Here is a 27,873-nt window from a genome sequence, read left to right on the forward strand (position 1 = left end):
TTGAATTGAGGAGGAAAGTGAGACATTTTGCCAATGGAACAAGATAATTTATTTTTAAAATAAGAAAAAACAATTGCATTGTTTTATTTCAAGTGAATTTTATCTAATTATCTTATTTTAAGAGTAAAAACACTCATTCTATTGGCATACTATCTTATTTATCTACTCAAATCAATGGTAAATACATTTAATTTAAGAAATCTTTACTTATTTCTAGATTGTTTTTGCAGTGTATGGAGAGAAACTGGAGCCACACTGCAAAAACGATCTAGAAATGAGTCAACATTTCTTAAATTAAGTGTATTTACCATTATTAGAGTAGATAAATATAATAGTTTGCCAATGAAATAAATACTTTTATTCTTAAAATAAGATAATTAGATAATATGCACTTAAAAAAGGAAAATGCAATTTTTTTTTCTTATTTTAAATGTAAATCGTCTTGTTCCATTGGCATCTCTCTTGCCTCCTCAGTTCAGAATAAAATGCACTTATAATAAAAAGTGCAAATAAAAAAAAACCTGAGAAATCTTTTTGAAAGTGAGATTTTAAACCAAACGCTGCTCAGATCATCATTCCTCCAGCGAGGTTTAAACATTTAGAACAGTTAGAAACAACTAACTTAAACATAAAGAGAAGACTTTTCTATTTCCCACAGTCCCTGAAAGCAGCAGCACACTGGAAAAACGATCTAGAAACAAGTAAAAGTTTCTTTAATTAATTGTATTTACCTTTAATTTGAGCAGGTAAATGAGATAATATGCCAACAGAATGAGTGTTTTTACTCTTAAAATAAGATAGTTAGATAAAATTCACTTGAAATAAAACAATGCAATTGTTTTTTTCCTTTTTAAAATGTTGTAAATTATCTTGTTCCATTGGCAAAATGAGTCTTTTATCTCCTCAATCACGAACAAATGCATTAATTTTAAGAAAAAATAACTTAATATGTTTTTCAGTGCAGTCAGTTTTATTAGTTTCAGCTTTTTTTTTTTTTTTAAGTTTAAAAATCAAAGTTTACGGCTTAATTTCAGCCCCTTTGAAGCGTTTTTTTCAGTGTGTTTTCTGCGGTTCTGATGGGTCCAGATCAAGTTCTCCGTCATGCAGCCTGGAACCCACGTCTGGCCTCACACCGGACCCACCAACTGCAGGCTGAGGATGCACCTGGGCCTGGTCATCCCCACACCGGGCTGCCGGATCCGCTGCACCAACCAGACCAGGTGAGGCTCCGATCGCCCGCCCTTTGACCTTCACAGTAAAAGCACTTCCTGTTGCATCATCCTCCTCCTCTCTATCCCGGTCCCTCAGGGAGTGGGAGGAAGGCAAAGTCCTCATCTTCGACGACTCCTTCGAGCATGAGGTGTGGCAGGTGGCCGACAGCTACCGCCTGATCTTCATCGTGGACGTTTGGCACCCAGGGCTGACCCAGTACCAGCGGCAGACTCTGAGCCCCATTTAGGACGGGCCGGAGCGGTTCTGTGGACGGACCGGACCGCCGGAGAAGGAGCGACGGACTCAGACGTCACACACATGAATGTTTGGACTCTTCTACTACTGACTGGACTTAAACGCACCATCTGGGACGTCCTGAACCGCTTTAGGACCTGGTTCTGGTTCTGGTTCTGGTTCTCTTTCATGATGACGGTTCAGTTTTTGAATCTAAAACCCAAATCAGCTGTGAGTTAATGAATCACTACATCCTCCTCCGTCCGGCTGAATTAGATCGCAGTCGCCTTCATTTCATCAGCCGGATTTGGACCTTTGCACATTTACTTTCTAATAAAAGATGATTTATATTTATAAAAAACAATAAAACATTTTTAAAAAATGAGGAAATTCTCCTGTTTGATCTTTTTTTGGTTCGCTGAGGTATCTCAGCTGCTCTGTTCCTCCTCTCAGATTTCTTCTTCTTTCCTTAGAGCGCTGCCTTTCCTTCCACCTGCTGTCTGTAGGGGGCGCTGCAGCAGATTATCTCTAAACTGCAGCGTTTTAAAGGAAAAGTCCGGTCATCCAGGAATAATCAATGGATCATTATTTATACTTAACAAATGAGTTTGCTGTGATTTAATGAATTTTTCCTTAATCAGTAAAAAAAATTAAACATAAGTAGCGATCAATGAGTCTGGGAGCGGCCATCTTTACCCAAATATAGTAGCCCCTCCCTCCTGCCATCTTCCAGCAGTGACGTCACGGTGCGGTAAGCCTAGCGCCATTCTCCCCGCTTTCAAAGCTAAATGGGAACTACTAGACACATCTGCAATCAACAACAATTATTGAAGATTTCCAGAGGACTTCACCATTGAAATTCACCAGAGCTATAGTGAAACTGACAATGCCCACGTGCATGGCAGCTGGATGCTGGAATACATCGGGTAAAAGTGGAAAAAAAGAGTTATTCCACCTTTCTGATTCCTGATCCTCCACGGACGGGTTGGGGAGTAACGGATTACATGTGACGACGTTACGTAATTTAATTACAAAAAAAGAGTAACTGTAATTCATTACAGTTACAATGAGAAAATATGTAATTAAGTAACAGTTAGTTCCGAAAATATTAAGAATTACAAATTTAGTTACATTTTTTAAAAAATATAAAAAAAAAACCTTTACGAAATATGTAATGATATTTTATTGCTTCGCGCCCTGTATCGCCGTTTCGCGCTACAGCTCCTTGTCTCTATCATATTTGCCACTCTGATGATCCATCCTGTGCTGGTGGAGCCTCATGAGGAACAGGAAGCGAGCGGACGGTTCTATTTCAGCTCAAGCAGCGCATCAAAAATGGCAGCCTTCCAGCCCTGGAAATTTAAGCAGCATTTCATTTACATCTGTGAAAATGGCTCAAATTGAAACGTGCAGCGCAGGAAGTGTTTGCCGGCTATCAAGAACTTGTCCACGTCGAAGCAATCTATGTAGAAACCTGAGGAAACATTTAGAGGTAAGTGTAACTCACTGATAGATGAAGAATCTCTTCTTGTGGACGTCCTGTGATCGCCTGTCAGCAATTCCCTCTCAGCTTAGTGCTTTTTAAGGTTCACATTTAATTCTCAAAAATTAAATGTTGAACATGGGTCAATACTCATTAAAACCTTAAAGTAATCAAAAAGTAATCAAATGTAATTAGTTACATTACTTTTTAAAAGTAATTGAAAAAGTTACACTACAATTTCATTTTAAATAAGGTAACTTAACTGTAATAGATTACATTTTTAAAGTAACTTACCCAACACTCCACGGACGGGTTGGTCGTTGGATCGCCAACTTGAAGAGGGAGGATTTGCCATCGAACTTCTGGCCAGAGAAAAAACCCGTAATATGTAGCCAACATTTGGAAGAAGAATGTTTTCAAGATGACTTGGATAATAGCGCGTTGTGACAAACACCAGATACAGCACTGGGACTTGATAAACAGCCGATACCGCACCGTGACGTCACTAACCAGTAGGTGGCAGTAGTGTTCTTTGACAAACATGGATGCCTCCAGTAAAGCACATTCACATGAAAATTACTCTGAATTAAAAACACTGATCATTTATTGAACAGGATGGAATCATTTCACATTTAAAGAACTTTCAGAAGTTTGAATTCTGAATGTGAGCGACTTTTCCTTTAAAGGAAGAATTCTCACCAAAAAATAAAAATAAAAAATCAATCCACTGGACTTTGTTTCCAAGTCTGAAGACGTTTCTCTTCCATCCAGGAAGATTTTTCAATTCAAAATGTCAGAAATATAATTGTTCTTAGATTAAGAGAGCAAAAGGAGGAAGTTTTTATATTCCTGTGAGGAAGGACTCTGGAAAACTTCTGGTGGTTGGATGTGAGGAAAAAACCTCAGAACTAAAAATGTAGTTTTTCAGAATAAAAGACTCAGGGTTCAAATAGCAGTTTGGTGTAAATCTTTACTTCTGTACATTCATTGAAAGGAAATGCATCTCATGAAGGTGTAGTGTCGATGGGATCAGTGCTCACTGTAACCCTGCAGGACATTTATACAAACAGGATGAAGCTCCGCCCCCTTTGCGGCTCCTTAATGTCCGGCCGTCTCCTGCAGGAGCCGGAAATAACAGCTAATGATGACATACAATCTTCAAATGAAAACAATCTTGGTCACAATCAGAGAGTGAAGCTCACAGTTTGGCTCCATGTGATTAAATCAGGCTGTAAAGGAACGGTTCGTGCACATCCTGTTAGCGTCGCTGCGATTAGCCCGATTTTTGCTTGAAGCACAGCGCCACGTGTTCAATGTGGTAACCAAGGTAACAAAAACATCTTCAGATATTTTGCCCTTGATTCATTTTTTTTTTTTTACTTTGAAAAATGTGAGATAAAAAAAATAAAAGTTTCAATGAAAGGCGCCATCTTTAACTACTTCCCTTAGTGACCACTTGGTGGCAGCAGAGAGCTCTGGAAACAATCCAACGGAAACACAATTTTAACAAACATAAAGTAATAAAACTTGATCTAAATCCCATCAAAATGAGAAAAATGAACGTTGATCTGATTCTCTGCAGCTCAAGACATGGATTTAAGCTCTAAAATCAAATTAAACGTTTTGGTTAAACTTAAAATGTCTTAAAGGAATAGTACACCCAAAACATGATTAGCCTTCATTTTCTACTCACCCCCATGCTGAACAACACTCTGGAGTACTTTTTTGATATCTCAAATGCATCTGGAGATCTGGGAGGCTTCTTGCTGTCTGCTGACATTCAAATAATGGAGGTCTATGGCGCCCGAGGCAGAAAGGTCCATAAAAGTCCACAAAAAACGTGTCAATATTCCTCCATACTGCTCGTCCAATGTATTCCAAGTGTCCTGAGTGGGTAGCGTCCAGAATTTACTCGAAACAAAGTCATTTAGAATGTTTTTAGAGCATAAACAGTAGTGTATAGGATTTCCTAAAAGCGCGTTCATGACACTACGGAAGCCGGCAGACCAAACCAGATGAAAGTTCGCATTCAGCGTCTGCTCTGCCGATAATGCAAGCGTAGAAGAAGAAATGTGCCGTTTACCTGTGCAAAGAAAGAAACAACGAAAGAAAAATGTCTGAGGACTTCAGTGTTGAGGAAGAGCATGAGTTCTTTGCCGAGCTGAATGCGCACTTTCATCTGGTTTGGTCTGCCGCGGTTTCCGTAGACTCGTGAACGCGCTTCTAGGAAATCCTATACACTACTGTTTATGCTCTAAAAACATTCTAAATGACTTCGTTTCGAGTAAATTCTGGACGCTACCCACTCAGGACACTTGGAATACATTGGACCAGCAGTATGGAGGAATATTGACACGTTTTTTGTGGACTTTTATGGACCTTTCTGCCTCGGGCGCCATAGACCTCCATTATTTGAATGTCAGCAGACAGCAAGAAGCCTCCCAGATCTCCAGATGCATTTGAGATATCAAAAAAGTACTCCAGAGTGTTGTTCAGCATGGGGGTGAGTAGAAAATGAAGGCTAATCATGTTTTGGGTGTACTATTCCTTTAACAATGTGGCTTTTCTCTTCTGCTGTGCCACAGGGCTCACTGCTTGGTTCCTGTCTGAATCATCAGCTCACTGCCCTCCAGACTGTCCCTCCCAAAGGTCTCCTGCTCCTCTGCAGAGTTTGATGAAACAGGATGGTGTCCCTCAGGGCTCAGTAGTCGACTCCAGTCGGATCTCAGATCTCTGACTTCCGTCTGATGAACGCTTCATCTGAGCCTGAATCTAAATAAACCTCTGAGTTAAAATAAGGTTAAATAAAAGGTTAAAAATAAACTCAGACTTTCAGGGTTTTACCTCCTTTAGGGACGTGAGTTCTTCTAAAGATCGGACAGGACCTCGGAGGCCGTTTAAAAACATCCGAACGTGTCGGACCTTCTCCTGGTAGACCTCAGATACCAGCCGACTGGAGCTGTTCTTCAGAACTCACTGATTCTGCTTCCATTTCAATGGAGATTTTTTCTTCAAATCAGTGCATATGTTTTTGAATTGAGGAGATAAAAGATACTTTTAGCCAACGGAGCAAGACAATTTACACTTAAAATAGGAAAACACAATTGGATTGTCTTATTTTAAGATCATATTATCTAATTATCTTATTTTAAAAGTAGAAATACTCATTCCGTTGGCAAAATATATCATTTATCTACTCAAATTAAGGGCAAATACATGTAATTTAGGAAATTTTAACTTGTTTCTAGATAGTTTTTTTAGTTTTCTTACAGAACGTTGAAGGATTCATCAAAGCCAGAACCGGAACCATGAGGGTCTGAAACCTTTGTCAACAACAGCAGAAGGTTTGTTTGGTACAAAACATGGAGGAGGTGCTATAATGCTGTGGGATGTTTGTCAAAATGATGATAAACTCATAAAACCGTCCGGTTCTGACCGGTTTCTGCCATAAAGACCTGAATAAAACTCCTGATTCTGATTAATCCCTAAATGAACATCGACTTTCAGCCTCGTTTCTCCAATCGGATCCTCTCAGCCGTCTGATTGGTTCCTAAACGCTCCTCTACTCACAGAAAAGCGTCAGACAGAAGTGATCGCAGGGTTAAAAATGGAGCCAGCTTCCTGGAGCAGCCGGCGCCGCGCGGCAGACGCCACTAATGCCTCGTTGGTGGGATGGCGGCGTTATTTCCTGTGGACAGATGCTGCTGGATCATCTGGGAGGAATTAGAGGCTCAGACGGGCGGTTTGTGTTTGTCCAGCTGCTGTTGAGGACAGCGTCTGATTGGAGACGCTTTGGACACATTTCAGTTTATAATTCGGCGCTGTGATGTTACCGCCTTTCATCCTGAGCTTTTCCACATTTAAACAGGAGTCAGAAAAACTCAACCAGACTGTTTGTTTAGCAGCTGGACAGATGTTGCTTTAACGTGACGGCGGGCTGATCCAGTTCATGGCGAAACGGTTCTGTGGCGTTAAAGAAGTTCTGTCTGCGTTTAAATGTCTGCTTCACGCTGTCCGTCGGTTCCAGGTTCTGTTCAGTCCAGAGCCAGCAGGGGGGTGCTGGTCTCTCTGTCCATCTGTCGCAGAGCTGCAGCTTCCACCGTCGACTGAGACCTAAAAACACACAGAGAGACGTCGTTAGCATCGGCCAATCAGAACAAAGAACATCGAGGCTTCTACGCCTGCTTCCTGTCTGCATTTTGTCCTTTTTGATAAAGCTTATAGTTAGGGTGGCTCAGGTTATCCTGATCTATCTCTATAGTTCTGCTGCTATAGGCTTAGACTGCTGGAGGACATAGGGACCCCTTTTTCATCATTCTGCTTCATTCTATCTCTATTCTCCCACTCTGCAGAATCTATTAGTTCAATCTCTAACGTTCTGCTCTCTCTGCTTTTTCTCATAGTAGCTTCATCTGGTCTGTTCCTGTTTGGCTGTGACTCCATCCTGGAGAGAAATATCAGCTGTGCTGCTGCCATCAACATCTTTGTTTATAGATGATAGAGTTGGGCCTGGTTTTTTAGTGTTTAGTCCTGTTTCTCTTCTATAGCTATGGGCTCAACTTTTACTGGGACTAACTGGATGTTCTCTTTTTCATTTGATTAGCTGTTTCTTTCCCAGGCAAAGCCAACTGTGGAGCTAGTTTACTGTTACCTTTTTTAACATAGAATGTTTTTATAGATCAGTGCTTCTATGTTCATTTTCTATGTCTGCTTCTGTCTCCTTGAACCCCAGTGGGCCTCAGCAGATGGCCGCTCACACTGAGCCTGGTTCTGCTGGAGGTTTCTTCCTGTTCAAAGGGAGTTTTTCCTCTCCACTGTCGCTACAAGCATGCTTAGTGTGAGGGATTGCTGAAGAGTCAATGAGTCGATGCAATCAGCTGGTTTTCCTTAGATAGAAAACTTTGAATCAATCTGACTGGATGATCTGGTGAACTGGAAAGTGACCTGAGATGACATGATGTGAATTGGAGCTATAGAAATAAACTGAATAGAATGAACTAATTAATTGGCTTTAATTCAGGTCTGTATTGTTGCCAGAATAAAGAGTTCTATCTGGTGTCTCCTCACCTCTTCATCATGTCCTTGTCTCCCCCTCCTCCCCCACAGCTCTCCCGGACGTGCAGAGCGTCGTACGTCAGCGTATACTCCGTCTCGTCGTTATATTCGGGGCCCAGCAGGGTCCGCGCCCACATCCCCATATCGTACGGCGGCAGCGTCCCCCCGAACTCGGACGGCAGACACTCGGGCTGGATGAGCTGGTGGAGAGAGTTCAGGTTGTTCCCATGAAGGAAGATCTGAGGAGCCAGAATCAGGAGCAGCAGGAGGAGCAGAGGGGGGGGGGGTGGGGGGGGGGGGGGGGGGGGGGGGGAGGAAATTATCAAGAGGAATCAGAGAAGAAGAGGAAGGTTTTAGAAAAGAAGGATGGACAGGGAACATGGAAGCTGGAACAAGAGGAAATACAGGAGGGAAGGAAAGAAACGAGGAGAAAGGAAGAGAATAAAAAGCAAAGAGGAGAAAGAAAATATGATAAAGTGTGAGAAAAAGGCGAGACGTGGAGGAAAGGCAGCTGGACGGGAATAAAGAGATGAAACATGGATGAATAAGGATCCAGTATGCAGAGCGAGGAAGAGGAGGGGGGGTATTCACCCTTTTGCGCGTCTTGTCCTTGAGGAAGGGTTTGATGATGGTGTACATGGCGTGGATGTACCAGGGCTGGTTCACGAAGTGGATCCCTCCGAATCGAGCGGGGAAACTGTCCTGAGGAGACAAACGGGACGCGGTCAGAGCGGCGACCTTCGGCGGTGTGCGGCGACGCAGCAGCCTGAGCCCACCTGGAGACCCTCGATGGCCAGCTTCAGGATGTTGGGCGTCAGCTTGGAGGCCTGCTTGAAGGAGAAGTTACTCCAGTCGATGATGAGCGTGAAGCCGTTGATCTGCAGCTCCGGGTTTTCTATCAGGACCTCCAGAGACAGCAGGATGGCCCGCAGGATGTCTATGAAGGAGTTCCTGGAGGGAGGGAGGAGAGCGTGACGAACGCTGAGCGTTAGCCACAGCTCTGAGCCCAGCACAACGACTTCCTGTCTGAGGATCATTAGTCAGGAGGGAGATGGACGAGTCCGTCTAGAGGAGCTGAGATGGTTTAACTGCATCAAAGATCTTCTTCACACAGAAACTCCTCTAACCCTTTATAGGCGCCTCAGTGGAATACTTTAACATTTCCAGCCAATAGCGTTACTGGAATCCAGAACTTATTACCTTTGGAACAAAATATTTTAATGGTAAAAATTAATGTCAGCGTAATAACAAGAAACGCCATCTTGTTCGAATATATTAAGAAAAATAACAAAAGTGCTTCTTGAAGAATTTATTAATGCTGAAACTGACATTTTTTTAGTTTATAGACCTAAAGATCATTGTTAACTAGGTTTATTAACTTTTGAACTCTTTAATTAACTTTTTTTCATGATTTTTTAAACTTTGGAGCTTGGCCTGTTTTCCAGTGTAGTCCTGTTTCTCTGACTGTGACTAACTGGATGTGCTCTCTTCATCCTCTGACATGGGAGCTGGCTCGGAGCTCGTCTGCCTGGCTGTGTGTTTCCTGGACGGGGCCGCCTGTGGAGCTGGTTGGCAGTTGCCTTTTGTATCTATGCTTCTTTTTCTATGTCTGCTTCTGTCTCCTTGAACTCCAGTCGGCCTCAGCAGATGGCCGCTCACACTGAGCCTGGTTCTGCTGGAGGTTTCTTCCTGTTCAAAGGGAGTTTTTCCTCTCCACTGTCGCTACAAGCATGCTTAGTGTGAGGGATTGCTGAAGAGTCAATGAGTCGATGCAATCAGCTGGTTTTCCTTAGATAGAAAACTTTGAATCAATCTGACTGGATGATCTGGTGAACTGGAAAGTGACCTGAGATGACATGATGTGAATTGGAGCTATAGAAATAAACTGAATAGAATAGTTTTACTGATTAACGCTAAATTCATTAAATCACTTCTTATGTATTAGTTTTAGGTATAAAGATCCATTGATTATTCCTTGCTGATCAGACTTTTCCTTTAAAACATCCAAACGTGTCTGACCGCCTCCTGGTAGACCTCAGATACAAGCCTACTGGAGACGTTCTTCACTGGTTTTGCTTCCATTTCTTACAGATTTCCAGAAAAATCAGCACAGATCCAGAACGTCCATCAGTTGGAGGATTCATCAAAGCCAGAACCGGAACCATAGAGGTCTGAAACCTTTGTCAACAACAGCAGAAGGTTTGTTTGGTAGAAAAGTGAGCATCAAGAACCCCTAGACCACAGCTAAACATGGAGGAGGTGCTATGATGCTGCGGGATTTCCTTCTCAAATGACTGGGATGTTTGTTGAAATGATGATAAACTCATAAAGCCGGCCGGTTCTGATCCGAGACTTTATGCCGTCTGATGAAAAGATGAGTACGGATTTTATTTTCAGCCAGACAGGGAGATTATCATCCAGATTATCAGCTTTAACTCATGGGAGGTTCAGTTAGTTTTCTCCTGAGTAGCATTAACAACTGGACCGCAAACAGACTAACTTCGTCCTTCTGAAGGCATGGTCCTCGTGGAGACGGGAATAATGTGTGTTTTACCTGCTCTGGTCCCAGTTGGAAGCAAACAGGATCAGGATTTTTCTCCCGTGTTGATCTGGAGTCTCCAGAACTCCTGGAAAACCGTCCATCAGGGCTCGCTTGATGCTGGGGTCGTCCACCTGAGGAGGACACAGAGACGCCTGTCAGCTGGAAACACCTCCCCGATCCCTGGGACGTCAGAATGGAGGACGGATGGACATCCATGGACTAATCTATGTAATTAGATCAAAGCTAAATAAGTTCAAGCTACAAATATCCTGACAGATCCGGATTATTCTACATTGGCTTTATTTTTTAAGAAATTATTATCTGAGAGCCCTCAGCAGATGGCCGCTCACACTGAGCCTGGTTCTGCTGGAGGTTTCTTCCTGTTCAAAGGGAGTTTTTCCTCTCCACTGTCTCTACAAGCATGCTTAGTGTGAGGGATTGCTGAGGAGTCAATGGCTGTTTCTCAATTCAGAAGAACACGAGTACGGACTTGTGTCCTTGCCAAGTCTGTTTTTCAGAAGAACACAGGAAAGTCTGGACTTGGGAATAACGGGAACACGCAGAGTAATCTGGGTCATTTAGAACAGAAGCGTACTGATGACATCACCACATTCAAAGCTAGTCTGTGTTAGGACTCCAGTCTGTGTGGTCTGTGTTTTTGTGTGTTTGTCTTCCTTCCTCCACCAGGCGGCGCCCAATTCTGATTCTCCTCCTCACACACCTGCAAGGGGTTACCTCGCTAACGGAGGACTCTTAAGCTGCTGACCGCCACTACCTCGACGCCAGGGTGTTTGCCAGTTTTGGGTACTCTAGCCAAGCTGAGTTTTGCTGAGTCAAACTGAGTTCTTACAATTGTTTTTGTCTTTGCCTCTCGGCAGGAAGTCATCCTGCAAACTGTATTTTCAGACCTTCTCTCCCTGGAAGGATCTTCTGAGCTTCATCCTGAGCTGAGGAAACAAACCGGAGGATTGGATCCACTTTTCCCCCGAGGATTTGTTTGAGCTTCACACTGAGCAAGGGATTCATCTGCACCACAGTCCGTTCAAGTACCGCAGGAAAACTGAGTGGCAGTCAGTCTTTGCCGTTCATCTACAAGCAACCGCATTCTGGTTGCTTATAGATGTACCCTGTCCGCCCTCCACCGTATGAGACAAACACCGGAACACATTCCTCACCTACTGGAGTCTAAGAGTCAACCAATTCTCTGGAAATGAGTCTGCCTACCTTTCCTCCTCTTCAAGTCCGAGAATCAATTTTCCCACTGAACCTGAACTAACCACAGTGTCTTCCCCTCACCTTTCAGTTCCGGTTGAGCAGCGTTCAGAGCAACACTGGAATCTCCACAAAACTTCTCAATAAACCTGTTAAACTTTTTCCCTTGTCTCTCTGGACATTTATTGGGGGAGTAATAATGAACGCAGTCAGATAAAAATGTTGCCAAAAAACTCTCAATCATGGCCAGCGGTCCGTCAGACACAGCTATGCAGAGATAGGGCTGCTGCAGACGGGCTAACGTTTCACGTCATCAGAAAACAAGAACGCACAAGTACACATAGTGAGAAACGGCAAAGAGTTGATGCAATCAAGAAGATAGAAGTCCTTAGACAATCTGACTGGATGATCTGGTGAACTGGAAAGTGACCTGAGATGACATGATGTGAATTGGAGCTATAGAAATAGACTGAATAGAATTGAGAGTGAATTCCTGCTACTAGGACATCTGAACACTGGCACTGTGGTGAGGAAGACATGGGCTATTTTCAGTTATAGATTAAAAGTAAAGATTAGAACCTGGATTAGCTTAAACTGATTCTTAGTTGATGGTTAGCAGGTATGTAGCGTGTTTGAGCGTTGGGGAGGGTTCCTGCCATCATTGATTGGGGGGGGGCAGTAGAGGTCATTAAAGGAGCAGATTGCCCCACCAACATCACAATAGGGGAAACACTGGGATCCCTCAAGGCTGGGTTCCTGGACCACTACCCTTCCTCAGTCACTTTCAGTCAGTTTATTGCCCGTTATGCAGATGATGCATTAATATCTGTGACAGACCATCTAGTAGCTCAACTTCTACATGATACCACACCCTTAATGAGGAAATCTCCTCACATTGGGGGGGGCAGCAGAAAAACTGGGTTCTGTGTCGATGATTCAATGAGATTTGTTCAGGTTAGAAACATATCAGGCGTCTGATGGAAGTTTTACATTAGTAGCCATTTAAAACTTTGTAAACATCAATCTTTATACTGAAATATTCTTTCTGTCATGATTTGTGGACATTAAGATCTAAAGAGAAGCGCCATCTCCTGGTCAGGCCCTGTAATTCAGTGAAAGGATGGAGTCAGAGTAAAAAATATGCAAGAATTCGGCTGGCTTTTGAGCAGGAAGGGTCGTTTTGAAAGGCTGCTTCTGTACATCTTGGGAAAACTTTGAGAAAATGTGGAACTAGTCTTGTTAGGTCTCCACCAATCAGCCACACCTGCCCTACTTCCTGCTTTGCTAGCTCTGTAGCGCTAAAGCTAACCCTGAAGCACAAACCTTGAAGCTCTGGAACATGTCGAGGTTCTGCTGTCTGAACTGGAAGTACTGGGCCAACAGGCGGAAAGTCTCCATGTGGTCGAACTTTCTGGCTCTGAGGAAGCGGAGGATGAATTCATCGTCCGTCCGAAGGAAACCGATGTCCGGCCGCGTTACAATCATGTCCCGCACCTACGATAAAAACAAAGGAATCCCATAGAGACCGTCAACATCGGACACATTAGGCAGATGGTTTGCTGCAGTTTTTCTAAAGCTCAACGTCTGCAGGAGAAAATCTGATGAAGTTTGACTCCTAAAGTGACGAGATAAGACCTGACCTGATCGGTTAGTCCAGGTCTGAGGACTGCTTCCATGAATCTACCGTTCTGTCAGTGGTTCTCCAGTCCTGCTAAACTAAAGACATCTTTCTGTGCCTCTAAAGGTTCTAAGCCTGCTCTGGAAATGGAAAAATGACTCCTGACGCTAACGATGCTAACGCTCCTGATGGCTAAACCAAGGAAACAAATGAAACCAGAAGGTTAGCTGGATCTGTCCAATAGAAGGTGTTAGAATTCCAGTTCCTAGGGGCCAGTATCCTGCAACTTTTAGATCCATCCTAGGTGAGTTACCTCCTCAGTCTGCAGTCAGCTCCTCATAGTCCACCTAATTATCTAGTTAATTGATTCAGGTGTGTTGAATCAAAGGCACATCTAAAATTTGCAGGATAGCGGCCCTCAGGAACTGGAACTGCCCCCCCCTGTGTTAGATGGTGGATAGATTTTGAAACCCAGTCCATTCAAAAAAAGTTAAAATCAATCCTCTGGACTTTGTTTCCAAGTCTGAAGACGTTTCTCTTCCATCCAGGAAGCTTTTTCAATTCAAAATGTCAGAAATAGCGTTTAGTTCCAGGTTTTATCCAGCAGCCCAACAAAGCCTGGTTTTAGTTTAGAAAACATGCAAATAGAAACGGATGAACGGGTCCCCCCCTTTGGAATGGGGGTCGTTTGGCTTCTTTGTTAGCCTGCAATGCCCCATACCTGTCTATGTCTCTGAAAGGGGGGGCGTTAGAGGGAATTGTTGGCCTGAAAGCTGGAATCCGAGTCACCCCCCCTGTTTAAGGTCGGTTTTTCTTTCTTAATATAGATGGCTTCCTTCACGCCCCTCTCAAACCACCTGTCCTCTTTGTCCAAACATTCTGAACATTCTTGTCTCCAAAGAATGTCCTTGTCCATAAGGTCCAGATGTACTGCAGAGTCTTGTCCAGAGGAGGGCGCTCTCCTGTGTTGCATGGCCCTTTACAGGAGAACAGAAGACCTCCCCTATTCATCCAGGCCAACTATTCCCTCTAACGACCCCCCTTTCAGAGACATAGACAGGTATGGGGCATTGCAGGCTAACAAAGAAGCCAAACGACCCCCATTCCAAAGGGGGGGACCCGTTCATCCGTTTCTATTTGCATGTTTTCTAAACTAAAACCAGGCTTTGTTGGGCTGCTGGATAAAACCTGGAACTAAACCCTATTTCTGACATTTGGAATTGAAAAAGTCCTCAAACATCCAGTTGGTTTTTAACTTTTTTGGAATGACTGTGACCTGGATGACTGGGACTCTTCCCAGTCCATGTCCCACCTGCTGGATGTCCTGATGCAGAGTGTCGGGGTTTTCGTTCAGCTCCAGCCGAGCTTTCTCTGTGGTTTCAGAGCTCAGTCCAGGATGCATTTGGTTCATCATCTTATCACAGACGTCCAAAACGAATCTAATCCCAGATTAAAAGTACTGACGCCGACTTCTGGGCTATAATCTCCGTGAGGTCCAAGCTGATAGGTGGAACACAATCGTCGCTGCTGTTTGATCTCAGGTTTAGTCGAATTGAAACAATCGGAAGAAGAAGACGACAATCAGGACGTTTGAACCGACAATCATCTCAGCTGTCGGATCCCAGGAGCTTTTTTATTAACCTCGTAAAGATTCACTTGTTAGAGTTTGTGATTTTCACTCATGCTGGTGGAAGAAAAGAAGTTCCTCTTATAAAACGCAGGCAGGTCCAGCTCATCCTTCCTGTCCTGCTCTCTGCTGCTGAGACGTCCTCCTCGTCCTGCTGGCTCCCATCATGGCTGCTCCATAGCATGGAGGGTTGGCTGGAGGAGAATCCAGATGTTTTTACTGAGACAGTCCAGCGTCTGTTAAGGCACCTGGGTCCAGCGTGGAGCTCCTCAGCCTGCAGGACAGAGGACACATTGGACAAAGACAGGGTTAAGGTACATATGTCAAAGTTAAGGCCACGAATTGTTACTTCCTGCCCCCTGGAGGATATTTAATGACCATTAGAACCCGCCCACAGGCCACGGCCGCTTGTTTGCGCTGCTGTGACTTCGCAGGCTACTGTTGCATTGTGGGGAATGTAGTGTTGGTGCGGTTGTGTTGCAGCACCAGCTCACATTCCCAGGGGAAGACATGATTGTAACCGCATTTCAGACCGATCTAGCTTAAAGAACGTTGCCGGAAAACGCCAGCATCCTCGCATCAAGACTCCATCGGAAGACATATTTCCTACCGATACTCTGATGGAGACGGAGCGCTACCTCCAGGCGCTGACCTCTGCCCTGACTGTGCCGTCTCTTCACCTCCCGGTATTCTCTACCTGGCGTACGGATCCCACCTGCCCCTCATTCTGCAGCGTGTCCACCACTATCACCCGCAGGATCCTCCCTCCATCCAGGCTCCTTTTATTTTGTTAAACGACCCATTCATCGGTTTCCATTTGCATGTTTCCAAGCAATAAAAGGCCTTGTCTCTATAGAGACTCAAACTCACTGCGGATCCAGATATTTGAATTAAGAAAAATTCCTGGAGGGGAAGCGAAACGTCTTTAAACCGTGAAAACCAAGTCCAGTGGATTGTTTTTTAACTTTTTACGGAATGACCTGGATGACTGAGAATCTTCATCAGCATCCAAAACAATCCAAACATGCAAAGCATCACTAAGAAATTAAAAAATAAAAGAAAAACTGAATCATATTTTCCTGTTTTCTGAAAGCAGTGATCAGTTGGATTATAGAGCAGCGCAGTGATGCATTTTTGGTCATAATGAACGCACTTTCATTTCTGTATTTATCTTAACAAATGTATTAATAATATTGATATTAATATTTAGAAAAACAATGTTAGATCCTGGTTCAACAGGCTTTGTTCATTTCAATATGTTTTAATAAATATTTAACCAGTCCGGCCCTCGGCTTGTAGCTAATCAGTTCTTTGGCCCTCGGTGGGTTAATGTCGCCTCATACTTCAGGGATTTACTGGAAATCAGGAGCTTTTCTGTTTCTCTTTGCTTTTTTCAGACAAGATGCAGAATAAACTTTAAAAAAAAAAGTAAAAAAAAAAACTGGAACAGGCCTGCAGAACTCTGTTTCTGGGGATTATTTATAACTCAGCCGCCCTCACTGGAAAAAACATCTAGAAATAAGTCAAAATTTCTCAAATTAAATGTGTTTACCCTTCATTTGAGCAGGTAAATGAGTTTGTTTGCCAATGGAATGAGGATTTTAAATCTTTCTTGTTTCTATCTACACTGCAAAATCTTTAAATCACTTTTTTTTCTTAGAATAAATGCATTTTTTCTTGAATTAAGGAGGTAAGTCAGACACTTTGCCAGCGGAAGAAGACAATTTACATTTAAAATAAGGAAAAATAAATATATTGTCTTATTACAAGCACATATTATCTAATTACCTTATTTTAAGAGTAATAATACTCATTCTGTTGGCAAACAAACTCATTTACCAGCTCAAATTAAAGGGAAATACATTTAATTTAAGACATTTCTACTCATTTTTAGGTCGTTTTTGCAGTGTATAGTCCTGTTTTCTCAAATATCTGCAGCTTCATCTCCTTTCTTTTCTCAAATAAATACAAGGGATTTATTTTCTCCTGTTTTCGCCTCCCCTGCAACCCAACCCCCCCCCCCCCTCCCCCGCCAGCTGATCCCCATCTGCCCCCCCACAGTAAACAGGTCAGATGTGTCCCCCTCCATGCTCGGATAAAATCCTCCAGAAAGATCCAGAAAAGGCTCTGATGTGACCTGTAGGATCCTCCTGCTGCAGGGAGGAGCAGCTCCCTGCAGCAGGAGGATCCATCCTCACAGGGAGGAGCAGAAATGTCCTCCTGTTTGAGGAATATCTTCACAGAGGAGGGGGGCTTTAGGGAGAGCAGCATCCTTCAGGAGGAAACTGGTTCCTTCCAGCAGGAGCATCCATCCTCACTGGGAGGTGAAGGAGGAGCAGCAGCTCCAGCTGCATCCAACCGGAGGGAGCAGAGGAGGTTCAGGAGGAGAAACATCTCCCAGGAGGATCAGGAATCTATTTTCATCTGGAGGAGAGACCTGCTCGCTGCTTGAATCCTGGCCATCCTGCCTGGCCCATCGGCCCTCCGGTAGAGCTGATGCTGATGGAGGAGGAGGAGGGGGAGCAGCAGGAGGTCTGCATCCCGCGCATAAAAAGATTTAAAAAAGGTTAAAAATGATAATAAAGAACAATAATAAAGGAAATGAAAGAATAAATCCTGAAGGTGTCCGAGAGGAGGCGCGCGCCTGTGAGTCCGTGTGAATGCGCAGCAGGAGGAGGAGGAGGAGGAGGAGGAGCAGGTTCACTTTGTGCTCCCAGAAAAGACGTCAGGACGCTTCAAGGTTGTCAAAGCAGCGTCAATAAGCCAGGTAGCTTCCGGTTAGGACTTTAACAATAAAAGCTGGGGAAAAAAATATCAATTGGGAAAAAGATTTTTCTTAGATCTTAAAAAAAAAAAAAAAAAAAAAAATTAATTTAACGAGATGCACAGAAAGAAATAAAATTATAATCTAAGATGAACTGCAGAATGAACCTTTATTTTGGGCGTGGCGGCGCAGGGTGCTGGGGGCCACACAGTCCCACAGACTGCCACTCTGCCAGGGGCGGAGCTAGACGGGGGGCCATCATTGCCCACCCCTACCATTTTTCCCCCTCTTATACAGACGTTGCAGCACTAATCATCTCAAAGGGGAATGTTCAAACTTATCAAACATTTTAATTGTTCATATATTAACAATTACTTGATATTTTAAAACGCTGTGGTTAATGTTGCACATCAATATACAAACATTAAAGCTGATATATACAGAATTCCTGCTCTTTTCAGAGCTACGTTTTGTGTTATAGGAGGTTAAGAGAAAATTATGTTTCTGTAACTCATCTAGGAGTCTACTACTTTAATAATAACAATTTAATGTAGATATTATTGCATGTAAATATACATTTTTTGCAGAGCAATTTTTGATGAAAGCAGCTAAGTAATGCATTCAAAAAGATGTCGGACCCAGAAATGTTATCCACTATAACTTTAATGTAGACATCATGATATTTAAATAGATGTGTCTATTTGTTAGAGAAAGCTGTAGGAAAGTATAGTTGGTTTTTATTTAGAAAATATGGATGTTGTGCTCGTTCCTGTTAGAACAGTTTAGATCAGTGGTTCTCAAACTTTTTCTTTCATTCCCCACTTTGGACAAGGGGGAATTTTCAAGCCCCGCCTGTCCCCATCGCCCCAACACAATACTAATGAAATATGCAACAATCTTAAAATGTTCCAATTTTATTGAAGTAACAAGTAGTATCTAAATACAAACTATCTACATCAAATAACAGCAAGCTCAAAAATAAAGAAAATAAAAATGCAGCTGTGTCAAAATTTGTATCAAGCTCAAAGATAGAAAAAATTTCAGTTCCACTCTGCAATCTGTTAATAAAAGAAAAGAAGTGAAATCCATCTGGCAAGACAGGTCTATTTATCCCTGCATTAGTGGCTGCGATGAGCCTGTTTTGCATTGCACAGTTTCTCAAAACGGGGTTGCAGGCTTGATACTGCCACTCTCAAGTCATGCTCAATGTTCAGCTGAGATGGGAGTGGGAGAAATAACGTTGTTAGAGAGAGACAAAAAGTGAGTAAAAACACCCAAATAATATAGAGCTACTTTTTTCTGTCCATTAATGTTTATTATTATTATTATTGTTTTATTAATGTTTAATTTATTACAATACTAACCCTCCTCCTTTACCCGGTTTGAGACCGGCAAAATGAACCATAAAGAGACACTATGGCGGAGTTACAATTTTTTTTAAACTTTTTTAAACGTTTTCTTTTTTTCCCTTGTGGTCCACCAAGGAGCCTACAAATCACGGTACAACATGAACATGCTGCTGTGTGAATCAAACGCCGTTATTTATTTAAGATAAAATATTTCAAATTCAGTTATTTATGATCAACCTGCGCCGCCAATCCCGGCGCATGTGCGCTTCATTTGCAGTCTGGACGCTGAGGGTAAACATGCTGTGTCTCTGACTGCAGCGCTGAGAGGGACTCCTGCGATAGCGGGGGAGAACGGGGTGGGAATGGGGGAGGCGCCCCACGGCAGCACCTGCCGCTGGAGGACAAGAAAAGGAACGATACGTGCTTTCATGTAAAGTCTCCAAAAGTCGCTAGATTTGTCGCTAGTCGCTTTTTTGATAAAGAGTCGCTGGAGGGGTCTGAAATATAGCGACAAAGTCGCTGAGTTGGCAACACACAACATTATTACAAATAATATGCCGACGTCACGTCAATCATTATTTTGGCACTTCAGTTCCAGGTGACATTTTTCTCATATCTAATGTTCTTTTAATTAGACTGCATGTAGGCTATTAATGATTACTTTGTGGGTTTGATTGGTCTAAAAAGCGGCAACATACAGCTATAAGGACAGTTTGCTCTCACACGTTCTACATTTATAGTCACACACACACACACACACACCGGAACTTGGCGCGCCCCACCTGTCACGTCTCAATTCCCCACCAGTGGGTCGCGCCACACACACTTTGAGAACCGCAGGTTTAGATTGACCCTGAGGCTTCCCAGCATTCAATGCAGGACCAGCAGGTTCTGCAGCAGCTGCTTCCCCACCGACATCAGACTGATGAACTGTTGAGAAACTCTAAATCATGTCACAGATTCTGCATCAAACTGACCATAATAATGACCATTTTTTATTTATTTTGCACCCTGTCTTTCCTCCCACACTGTTATGGACTGGAAATGTGAAATTGTATTTCAGTTAGTCTAAGTCTAAGTAAGTTAAATAAAGATAAATAGAAGGAAACATGTTTAAATGTAATCATATAAAACTATGTCCATCTAAGGTGTTAAACCTAATAAATAAATGAGTAACATTTGACCCGTTTAAAACGGACTTTATCTCAGAAACTGTAATTCTGTTTCAAATTATGAGTGTAATGCTTTTATTTTGATAATCCGACTCCCCGGGTTTCCGTTTTAACGTTCACACACCTGCACGCGCCTGCTGGTCTTAGCTTTGATGATGCGCGTCCATGAGTTAAACCGGACAGACGGGGGCGAGCGAGCACGCGCACTCCTTTATTGTGATGTCGGTCAGAATTTCTTTGTTTAATTTGAGTTCTTTGCCTGGAATAAGAGGAAATTAACCATTTAGGTTTTTACACATTTTTATTTTAGCTGAATCTGTTAAGATAATATTTAAACGGGAGTTTCCTTTTTTATTTATATTAGAGTGAATTTAACAGTGCTCTATCTATCTATCTATCTATCTATCTATCTATCTATCTATCTATCTATCTATCTATCTATCTGTCTGTCTGTCTGTCTGTCTGTCTGTCTGTCTGTCTGTCTGTCTGTCTGTCTGTCTGTCTGTCTGTCTGTCTGTCTATCTATCTATCTATCTATCTATCTATCTATCTATCTATCTATCTATCTATCTATCTATCTATCTATCTATCGTTAATCTTATTTCCAGTATTTTATATTTGAAGTATCAAAATAAAACCTGCAGTTTACATGCTTTTATTGTGACGGCAGCGGGTATTTAAGCTAAACAGTGACGTATTTCCTCCCGTTCCAAGGTTCACCGTGTCCAGTTGCTTGTCAGACTTATTTCGTCTCCATTTAAACCTTCTTCTAATCCTTCTAGAAAATTTTTCTCACCGCTGACTTCCTCAGACGTTCAGACAGCAGCTTTCTGTTCGCCTCGCTTCGCCTTTTCCTCCATTTTTGCGCCGTTTTCCGCCTTTCTGTGTCGAACTTTTCCCAGTTAGCTCCGCAGCTAGCCACCATTTCCCCCAGAAAGAACCAATCAGCTGATCGATATCTGCAGCATGGATCAATCAGGAGTCGCAGCTCAAACCCAGAAGGTAAGAATTAAAGCTGCTTCACTTCTGTTTTAATGTTTTATCCTGTCAGCTTTTAATTAGATCAGGTTTATGGGTGTTAGCTGTTAGCTTAGAGTCAGGCCTCTGACCCAGGCTTTAAACACACGGAAATGAACTTTGAACATTTGACAAGATAAGGATTTATTAATATTTAGTGTATTTTATTAATGTTCCTCCTGATGTCATGTCGGAGGAGATTAAACTAAAGCTAAATGGATTAATAACAGTAAACAGAACCAGACCCTTTTAAAAAAAAGCTGTCAATAAACTTTATTTAAAATGATTCACCAAACAATATGAGCAGCAATTAGGACATCAATAAAGATAAAGGTTTCAGCTTGTTTTTCCAGTTTTTTATTGAACTTTTGGGCTAATCCGTTTAGTTTACAGGGAATTATGTTAAAAATTTAGACTCTTATTTAATAAAATCATTGGATGCCAAAAATGTAATCTCATAAATGAAGATCTGAGATAGAAATCGAGCAATAATTAGTGTTTACATTTTATTACAGGAGATCCTTTTTAAAATTAAAATTTGGCAAAGAAAAGAAATCTGACCTCAAAAGCAAAGTTTAAGTTTTATTTATTTATTTTTTGTTGTTGAACTAAATATTTCTTTTTGTGGTCAGTAGTTGTCTGGATACGACAGAGTATTAAGGCCAGGATAGAGAGTTTTTTTTTTTTTTTTTTATTTAGAAAATAAAGTCGCAACAATACAAGAATAAAGTTGTATTTTATGACAACCCTTTCTTCCCTAAAATGAGGAATGTGGAGCATCATGGGAAGTTCTACTTTAGCATCGGTTTGACAAATCAGGAAATCTTTTAGCAGCAGCATCAAACTGGGCAGGATGTCAAAGTGGACTCTGGTTGCTGATTGGTGGAGCTGGGTGGCCGTCATCTGCTGGGCGGAGCTCCAAGCTTTCTTTCTGAAACTGGTTCATAAATGATGACTTTATTCACGTAATGTTACGATTTTATTCTTGAAGTAATAAAAAAATCTCCAGCCTGGCCCTAATACTCCGTCGTAGTCTGGATGATGTCTGAAGAATAATGACATAAATAACTGAGAACATGAATAAAGGACTTTGTTGTTAATAGAAAATGATCAAAAGCCCAAAGGAGGTTTGTTGAAATTATAGAAGTGTTTTTCTGAAGGATAAAAGGAAATCTAGAGATTGAATTTCTACTGAGGCCAGATCAACGACAATCTAAAAGTCAGTCTAATGTTTAGGAGGAATGTTAGAGCAGAGGCCTGGAGGCCAAGGAGGACATGGAGAACAGGTTCAGGTATCTGAGAGGAGCTTCAGGTTACTCAACCTGATTACGTGTCAAATAAACTGATCTTTAAGTTTTTAACAGTTTTTTAATTAAAACAGAGTAGATCTATGATTCTAGAATAATCAGAGTGTAACTGGATATTAATTTCCTCTAGAGCTATAGAACTAGAAGTGATTGCAGGTCGCCGTACACCTCTGATTACAGAACCAGCTGGCCCATTTAACTGGACATGTTGTAAACCATCCATAAATGCTTTCCTGCTGCTGCAACAGTAACTGTGATGTCATTGGTTGTGGGCGGAGCCACAATGAGCTCAGGGCATGTCTGAACATGTTCCACATTCTCGCTGATCCAATCTGTTTATTACAATGAGCCGGGTGTCATCAGGAGGAGAGCCAATCAGATCAGGGTGTCTCCTGAGGAGAGCCAATCAGATCAGGGCTCACTTTACAGCATCAAACTGAGAATAATGGGGCAGCCAAGTAATCAGATTACAATCCCATCTTGGGTTTCAAAGCCAGTTCTTATGGTTCTGACAGCAGAACCTTCTGATTGGACCTGTTTTTTGTCTCTGCAGAGTCCGTGGGGCTCGGTGGGCCCGGCGCCGCCTGCCTGCTCTCTGACCGATGTGATGAGCGAACAGCTGGCCCGACAGCTGGATGAGGAGAACGGCGCCTTCCCGGGGCTCTCAGAGTGAGTCCGGTTTCCTGGTTCTGAACCCATGTTTCCTTTATGATCCTCAGCAGTTAGCGTTTTGGTTCCGAACGGTTCTGGACCTGAATATTGTCTCCAGGACCTTCAGATCTTCATTATTCTCCCACTAGAGATGTTAGATTGAACAGAAGGTTTGCTGTGTTTCCGCTGAACCTGACCCGGTTCTGTTCTGTTGGGTCCCCCAGCCCTGCGGCGGACCTGCTGCTGTCGGAGGACGCTGCAGACACCACCAGCGACCTGATGCTGGCCCAGATGCTGCAGATGCAGTTCGACAGAGAGTTTGACGATCAGCTGCGCCGCGAGGAGAAGAAGTTCAACGGAGACAGCAAAGGTGGGCGGCTCCTCCTGTTAGCCTTCAGGAAAATCCTCATCTGACTAAACGGGTCCGTCACAAGCAAGCAATTTATTTGTCAACTACAATATATATACATTTCACACTTCATCCTTGACAAGGAACAAGAAAAGCACATGTAGTACGAGATAAACATTTCATCAAAAGGAAAACATCAGAGACTGGAGCCACATGAAGGTCAATCTGACATTTCAGACATTAGTTGTGTGTTATAAACTGCGTTCAATTTGTTATTACCCTTGATAAGATGGTGTAGGAGCCATTAATCCGTATTTATTTTGAGTTCTGACTGTCTGATGGGGGGATGTGTTATTTAAGGTCAACCATCAATTCTGTTCAGGTGTTGTTAGTAGGCTGAGGCAAACGGTTTTCTACTGCGCTTGGTTTGGATATATGTGGAAATTATGTGGATCTTAACGGAAACAGTAAGACACAGGACATTTAACTGTAAATAAATGACTTTATTTTATGTCAAACGGGGGATCGGCATTCTGGATCATAAGTGAGCGCACGTAAAACCAACGCCTTTCAACAACAACCACCAGTAGCCTAAAATATAGGATTTTAGCCGCTACAGATGGAATTTTATCAACCAGCACTAAAGTTCTGGATGCATCACCAGATGTTCTCGGGCGGGGGAGGGGGAGCAGTTCTTCTGTGTCCTTTTACCATAACATCCAGGGGAGATTTTGATAAGGTGGAGACCGTATCCAGAAAACACTTATTGTTTGGAGAGCAGGCTGCGCAGGAATTTTCCTTCAGGCTTTTATTGCTGGCTCTACGTGGCGACTTCATTATTCCATATTCGTTGGTCTTTACCGCCTTGAAGCGAGCATGCTCATCCAAGATATCCCGTCTTACCTTTGAGTTCAACCAGCGCAGCTAGCCTCCGTTTAATCGCACCCAGCATACAGCTCAGCTAACGGTCCTGCTAACAGTCACAGCCTTTGCGAGGGCGTCATCCGCTGCCAGCAGCCTGATCATCGCCCAAATTGCCGCTGACATCCTCTGACTGTAGATACATCAGGTATCCTCCAAATCCAGACAGGTGAAATCGGAGTATCATAAATCTGATAATCCAAACATCTTCGATATCCTCCAAGCCTTCCAGGAGTCCATGGCGTATCCCTGTGTTACTCTGATGGGGTTCGGTTAGTTCCGCTTCTCCACCTTTAAGGTGTTTCTCTGCTTGTGTTCAGTCTCCATCTCCTTTGAGAACTACCGGATGGTCCATCCCTACGAGGACAGCGACAGCTCCGAGGACGAGGTGGACTGGCAGGACACGAGGCGCGACCCGTACAAAGCCGGTAAGAACCTGCCGCAGATGTTTGGCGGCTCCGAGGCGGCGTCTCATCCTGTGTTTGTTCTCCAGACAAGCCTCAGACGACCCCCAGGAGAGGCTTCAGCGGGAAGGGGAAGAACATCACCACCAAACACGACGAGGTGATGTGCGGACGGAAGAACACGGCTCGCATGGACAACGTGAGGCACACACTTCGTTAGCTTTACCTCCCGTTGGTTCTGGAAGTCCTAACCACCGGCTGTCTGTGGTCCAGTTCGCTCCGGAGGTCCAGGTGGGGGACGGTTTGGGGATGGACCTGAAGCTGTCCAATCAGGTGTTCAACTCTCTGAAGCGCCACTGCTACAGCGAGCAGCGCCGCAGCGCCCGGCTGCACGAGAAGAAGGAGCACTCCACCGCCGTACGTATGACCCCAGAACGGCGCCGATCCGGGCCCGATCCGGAGCTCACTGTCCCGCCCTCCTCCGCAGGAACAAGCCGTGGACCCTCGGACCCGGCTGCTCATGTATAAGATGGTGAACGCCGGCGTTCTGGAGAACATCAACGGCTGCATCAGCACCGGGAAAGAGTCTGTGGTGTTCCACGGCGACGGAGGAAGGTGAGCGGGTCGGACCTGTAGGTGACCCGGCCGTTCTGTCAGAGGTCTAACGGAGGTGTGCGTGTCTCAGCCTGGAGGAGCAGCCCGTCCCAGAGGAGGTGGTCCTGAAGGTTTTCAAAACCACGCTGAACGAGTTCAAGACCCGAGACCGCTACATCAAGGACGACCAGCGCTTCAAGGACCGCTTCGGCAAACAGAACCCCCGGAAGATCATCCGCCTGTGGGCCGAGAAGGAGATGCGCAACCTGAGCAGGTACCGGAACCCAGCCGTGTGAGCAGAGGCACGCGGCAGCATCTTCTCTGTAACCGTGGTAACCGTCTCCTCAGGATGAAGAAGGCTGGCATTCCCTGTCCGGACGTGGTTCTGCTGAAGAAGCACATCCTGGTGATGTCGTTCATCGGGAAGGAACACGTTCCTGCGCCCAAACTGAAGGACGTGAAGCTGGGCAGTGAGGAGATGAAGGGCGCGTACCAGCAGGTGGTGCAGGTAGGACGCCGGCAGGGCGGGGGGGGGGAGGTCCTCCATCACCATGGTTACTGATTAGTTTATGCTTCCGTTCAGCTGATGCAGCAGCTCTACCACGACTGCAACCTGGTCCACGCCGACCTGAGTGAATACAACATGCTGTGGCACCAGGGGAAGGTAGGCGTCCTGCTTCCTGTCGCCGTTCGGGTCCATCAGAGTCTCCTCTCACCTTTGCCCCTCCCCCCCAGGTGTGGCTGATTGACGTCAGTCAGTCGGTGGAGCCGACTCATCCTCACGGGCTGGAGTTCCTCTTCAGAGACTGCAGAAATGTCTCCACGGTAACGACTCAGACCAGCAGCAACTGGGCCATCGGACGGGTTCTGGTTCCCGTGCCTCTGAGGGTTCTGGTTCCCGTGCCTCTGGTGGTTCTGGTTCCCGTGCCTCTGAGGGTTCTGGTTCCCGTGCCTCTGGTGGTTCTGGTTCCCGTGCCTCTGGTGGTTCTGGTTCCCGTGCCTCTGGTGGTTCTGGTTCCCGTGCCTCTGAGGGTTCTGGTTCCCGTGCCTCTGAGGGTTCTGGTTCCCGTGCCTCTGAGGGTTCTGGTTCCCGTGCCTCTGAGGGTTCTGGTTCCCGTGCTTCCGAGGGTTCTGGTTCCCGTGCCTCCGAGGGTTCTGGTTCCCGTGCCTCCGAGGGTTCTGGTTCCCGTGCCTCCGATGGTTCTGGTTCCCGTGCCTCTGATGGTTCTGGTTCCCGTGCCTCTGAGGGTTCTGGTTCCCGTGCCTCTGAGGGTTCTGGTTCCCGTGCCTCTGAGGGTTCTGGTTCCCGTGCCTCTGATGGTTCTGGTTCCCGTGCCTCTGAGGGTTCTGGTTCCCGTGCCTCTGAGGGTTCTGGTTCCCGTGCCTCTGAGGGTTCTGGTTCCCGTGCCTCTGATGGTTCTGGTTCCCGTGCCTCTGATGGTTCTGGTTCCCGTGCCTCTGAGGGTTCTGGTTCCCGTGCCTCTGATGGTTCTGGTTCCCGTGCCTCTGAGGGTTCTGGTTCCCGTGCCTCTGAGGGTTCTGGTTCCCGTGCCTCTGATGGTTCTGGTTCCCGTGCCTCTGATGGTTCTGGTTCCCGTGCCTCTGATGGTTCTGGTTCCCGTGCCTCTGATGGTTCTGGTTCCCGTGCCTCTGAGGGTTCTGGTTCCCGTGCCTCTGAAGGTTCTGGTTCCCGTGCCTCTGAGGGTTCTGGTTCTTGTGTTGCAGTTCTTCCAGAAGAGCGGGGTGGCTGAGGCCATGAGCGTCTACGAGCTTTTCAACGCCGTGACCGGCCTGAACATCCCAGTGGTGGCCGAGGACGAGTCTCTCTTCATGGCTGAGGTAACGGGCCCGGTTAACAGTTTGGCTTCATTTCCTCCCAGATTGATGGATCACTGGTCCCCAACTTTCAGAACACCCAACCAACACCCAAGTCTCGGTCGTCAGCTCTGAGCACGTGCAGTAACTCCTCCCCCTCTGTTCCCTGACAGATCGTGGCCTTGGAGAAGAAGCAAGAGGATCACATCCAGAGACGAGGGAAGAAAACGTTCCCGCTGACGGAGGACGGCGGCCCCCCTCTAGAACCCGACTTCGATGACTAATCCCCCCGACCCGCCTAACCACCGACTCGCTTTGATCTGCCGTGTCACCAATGTTGTACGGAGGACATGGACCCAAGAGGAGGCTTCTGGGTCCATCCCCCCACCCCCAACAGAACCCCACCCACCGCCTGCTTCATGGCAGGATGCAGCGCCGCCTCCTGGCTGCAGGAGGGAGGGTCTCCTGCAGGCTGAGAGGGAATCATGTCCTCCTGCTTTATGGCTGTTTGATGTGAAGCTGAAAACAGAAGCACTTGAAGGTTATC

At 44.6% G+C, this 27,873-nt stretch overlaps 3 protein-coding genes across 9 annotated transcripts in view; 2 read left to right on the plus strand and 1 right to left on the minus strand.

The window, feature by feature from the left end:
• The window catches only part of unm_hu7910 (un-named hu7910), a 46,988-nt gene extending 45,156 nt beyond the window's left edge, over positions 1-1,832 (plus strand). For all 6 annotated transcript variants that reach the window (XM_038305728.1, XM_038305722.1, XM_038305721.1 and 3 more), the window contains 2 exons: positions 1,087-1,220; positions 1,309-1,832. In XM_038305728.1, coding sequence (XP_038161656.1) covers positions 1,087-1,220; positions 1,309-1,459 — 285 coding nt within the window. In that variant the 3' untranslated portion in view covers positions 1,460-1,832. The remainder of the gene's footprint in view (positions 1-1,086; positions 1,221-1,308) is intronic.
• Positions 1,833-6,870: 5,038 nt separating this feature from the next.
• On the minus strand, positions 6,871-15,166 carry LOC119796950 (clavesin-1-like). 2 transcript variants are annotated; one of them, XM_038305737.1, is made up of 7 exons: positions 14,669-15,166; positions 13,062-13,232; positions 10,539-10,657; positions 8,761-8,935; positions 8,576-8,686; positions 7,997-8,184; positions 6,871-7,042 (listed from the first exon to the last, which is right to left on the minus strand). In XM_038305737.1, the coding sequence occupies exons 1-7, from the start codon at positions 14,768-14,770 to the stop codon at positions 6,964-6,966; spliced, it is 945 nt and encodes a 314-aa protein (XP_038161665.1). In that variant the 5' UTR covers positions 14,771-15,166; the 3' UTR covers positions 6,871-6,963. The 2 variants fall into 2 exon arrangements, with proteins under 2 accessions (XP_038161665.1, XP_038161664.1); XM_038305736.1 differs by having other exon boundaries at positions 7,997-8,223.
• Positions 15,167-21,234: 6,068 nt separating this feature from the next.
• riok3 (RIO kinase 3 (yeast)) lies at positions 21,235-27,616 on the plus strand. Its single transcript, XM_038305731.1, has 13 exons — positions 21,235-21,270; positions 23,146-23,261; positions 23,468-23,613; positions 24,834-24,941; positions 25,007-25,116; positions 25,191-25,334; positions 25,405-25,532; positions 25,603-25,785; positions 25,860-26,019; positions 26,095-26,175; positions 26,247-26,336; positions 27,237-27,350; positions 27,500-27,616. The coding sequence occupies exons 1-13, from the start codon at positions 21,235-21,237 to the stop codon at positions 27,608-27,610; spliced, it is 1,527 nt and encodes a 508-aa protein (XP_038161659.1). The 3' UTR covers positions 27,611-27,616.
• Positions 27,617-27,873: the final 257 nt, after the last annotated feature.

Source organism: Cyprinodon tularosa, unplaced genomic scaffold (genome assembly GCF_016077235.1).
Source record: "Cyprinodon tularosa strain WSP-4 unplaced genomic scaffold, ASM1607723v1 ctg562, whole genome shotgun sequence".
NCBI lineage: Eukaryota > Metazoa > Chordata > Actinopteri > Cyprinodontiformes > Cyprinodontidae > Cyprinodon > Cyprinodon tularosa.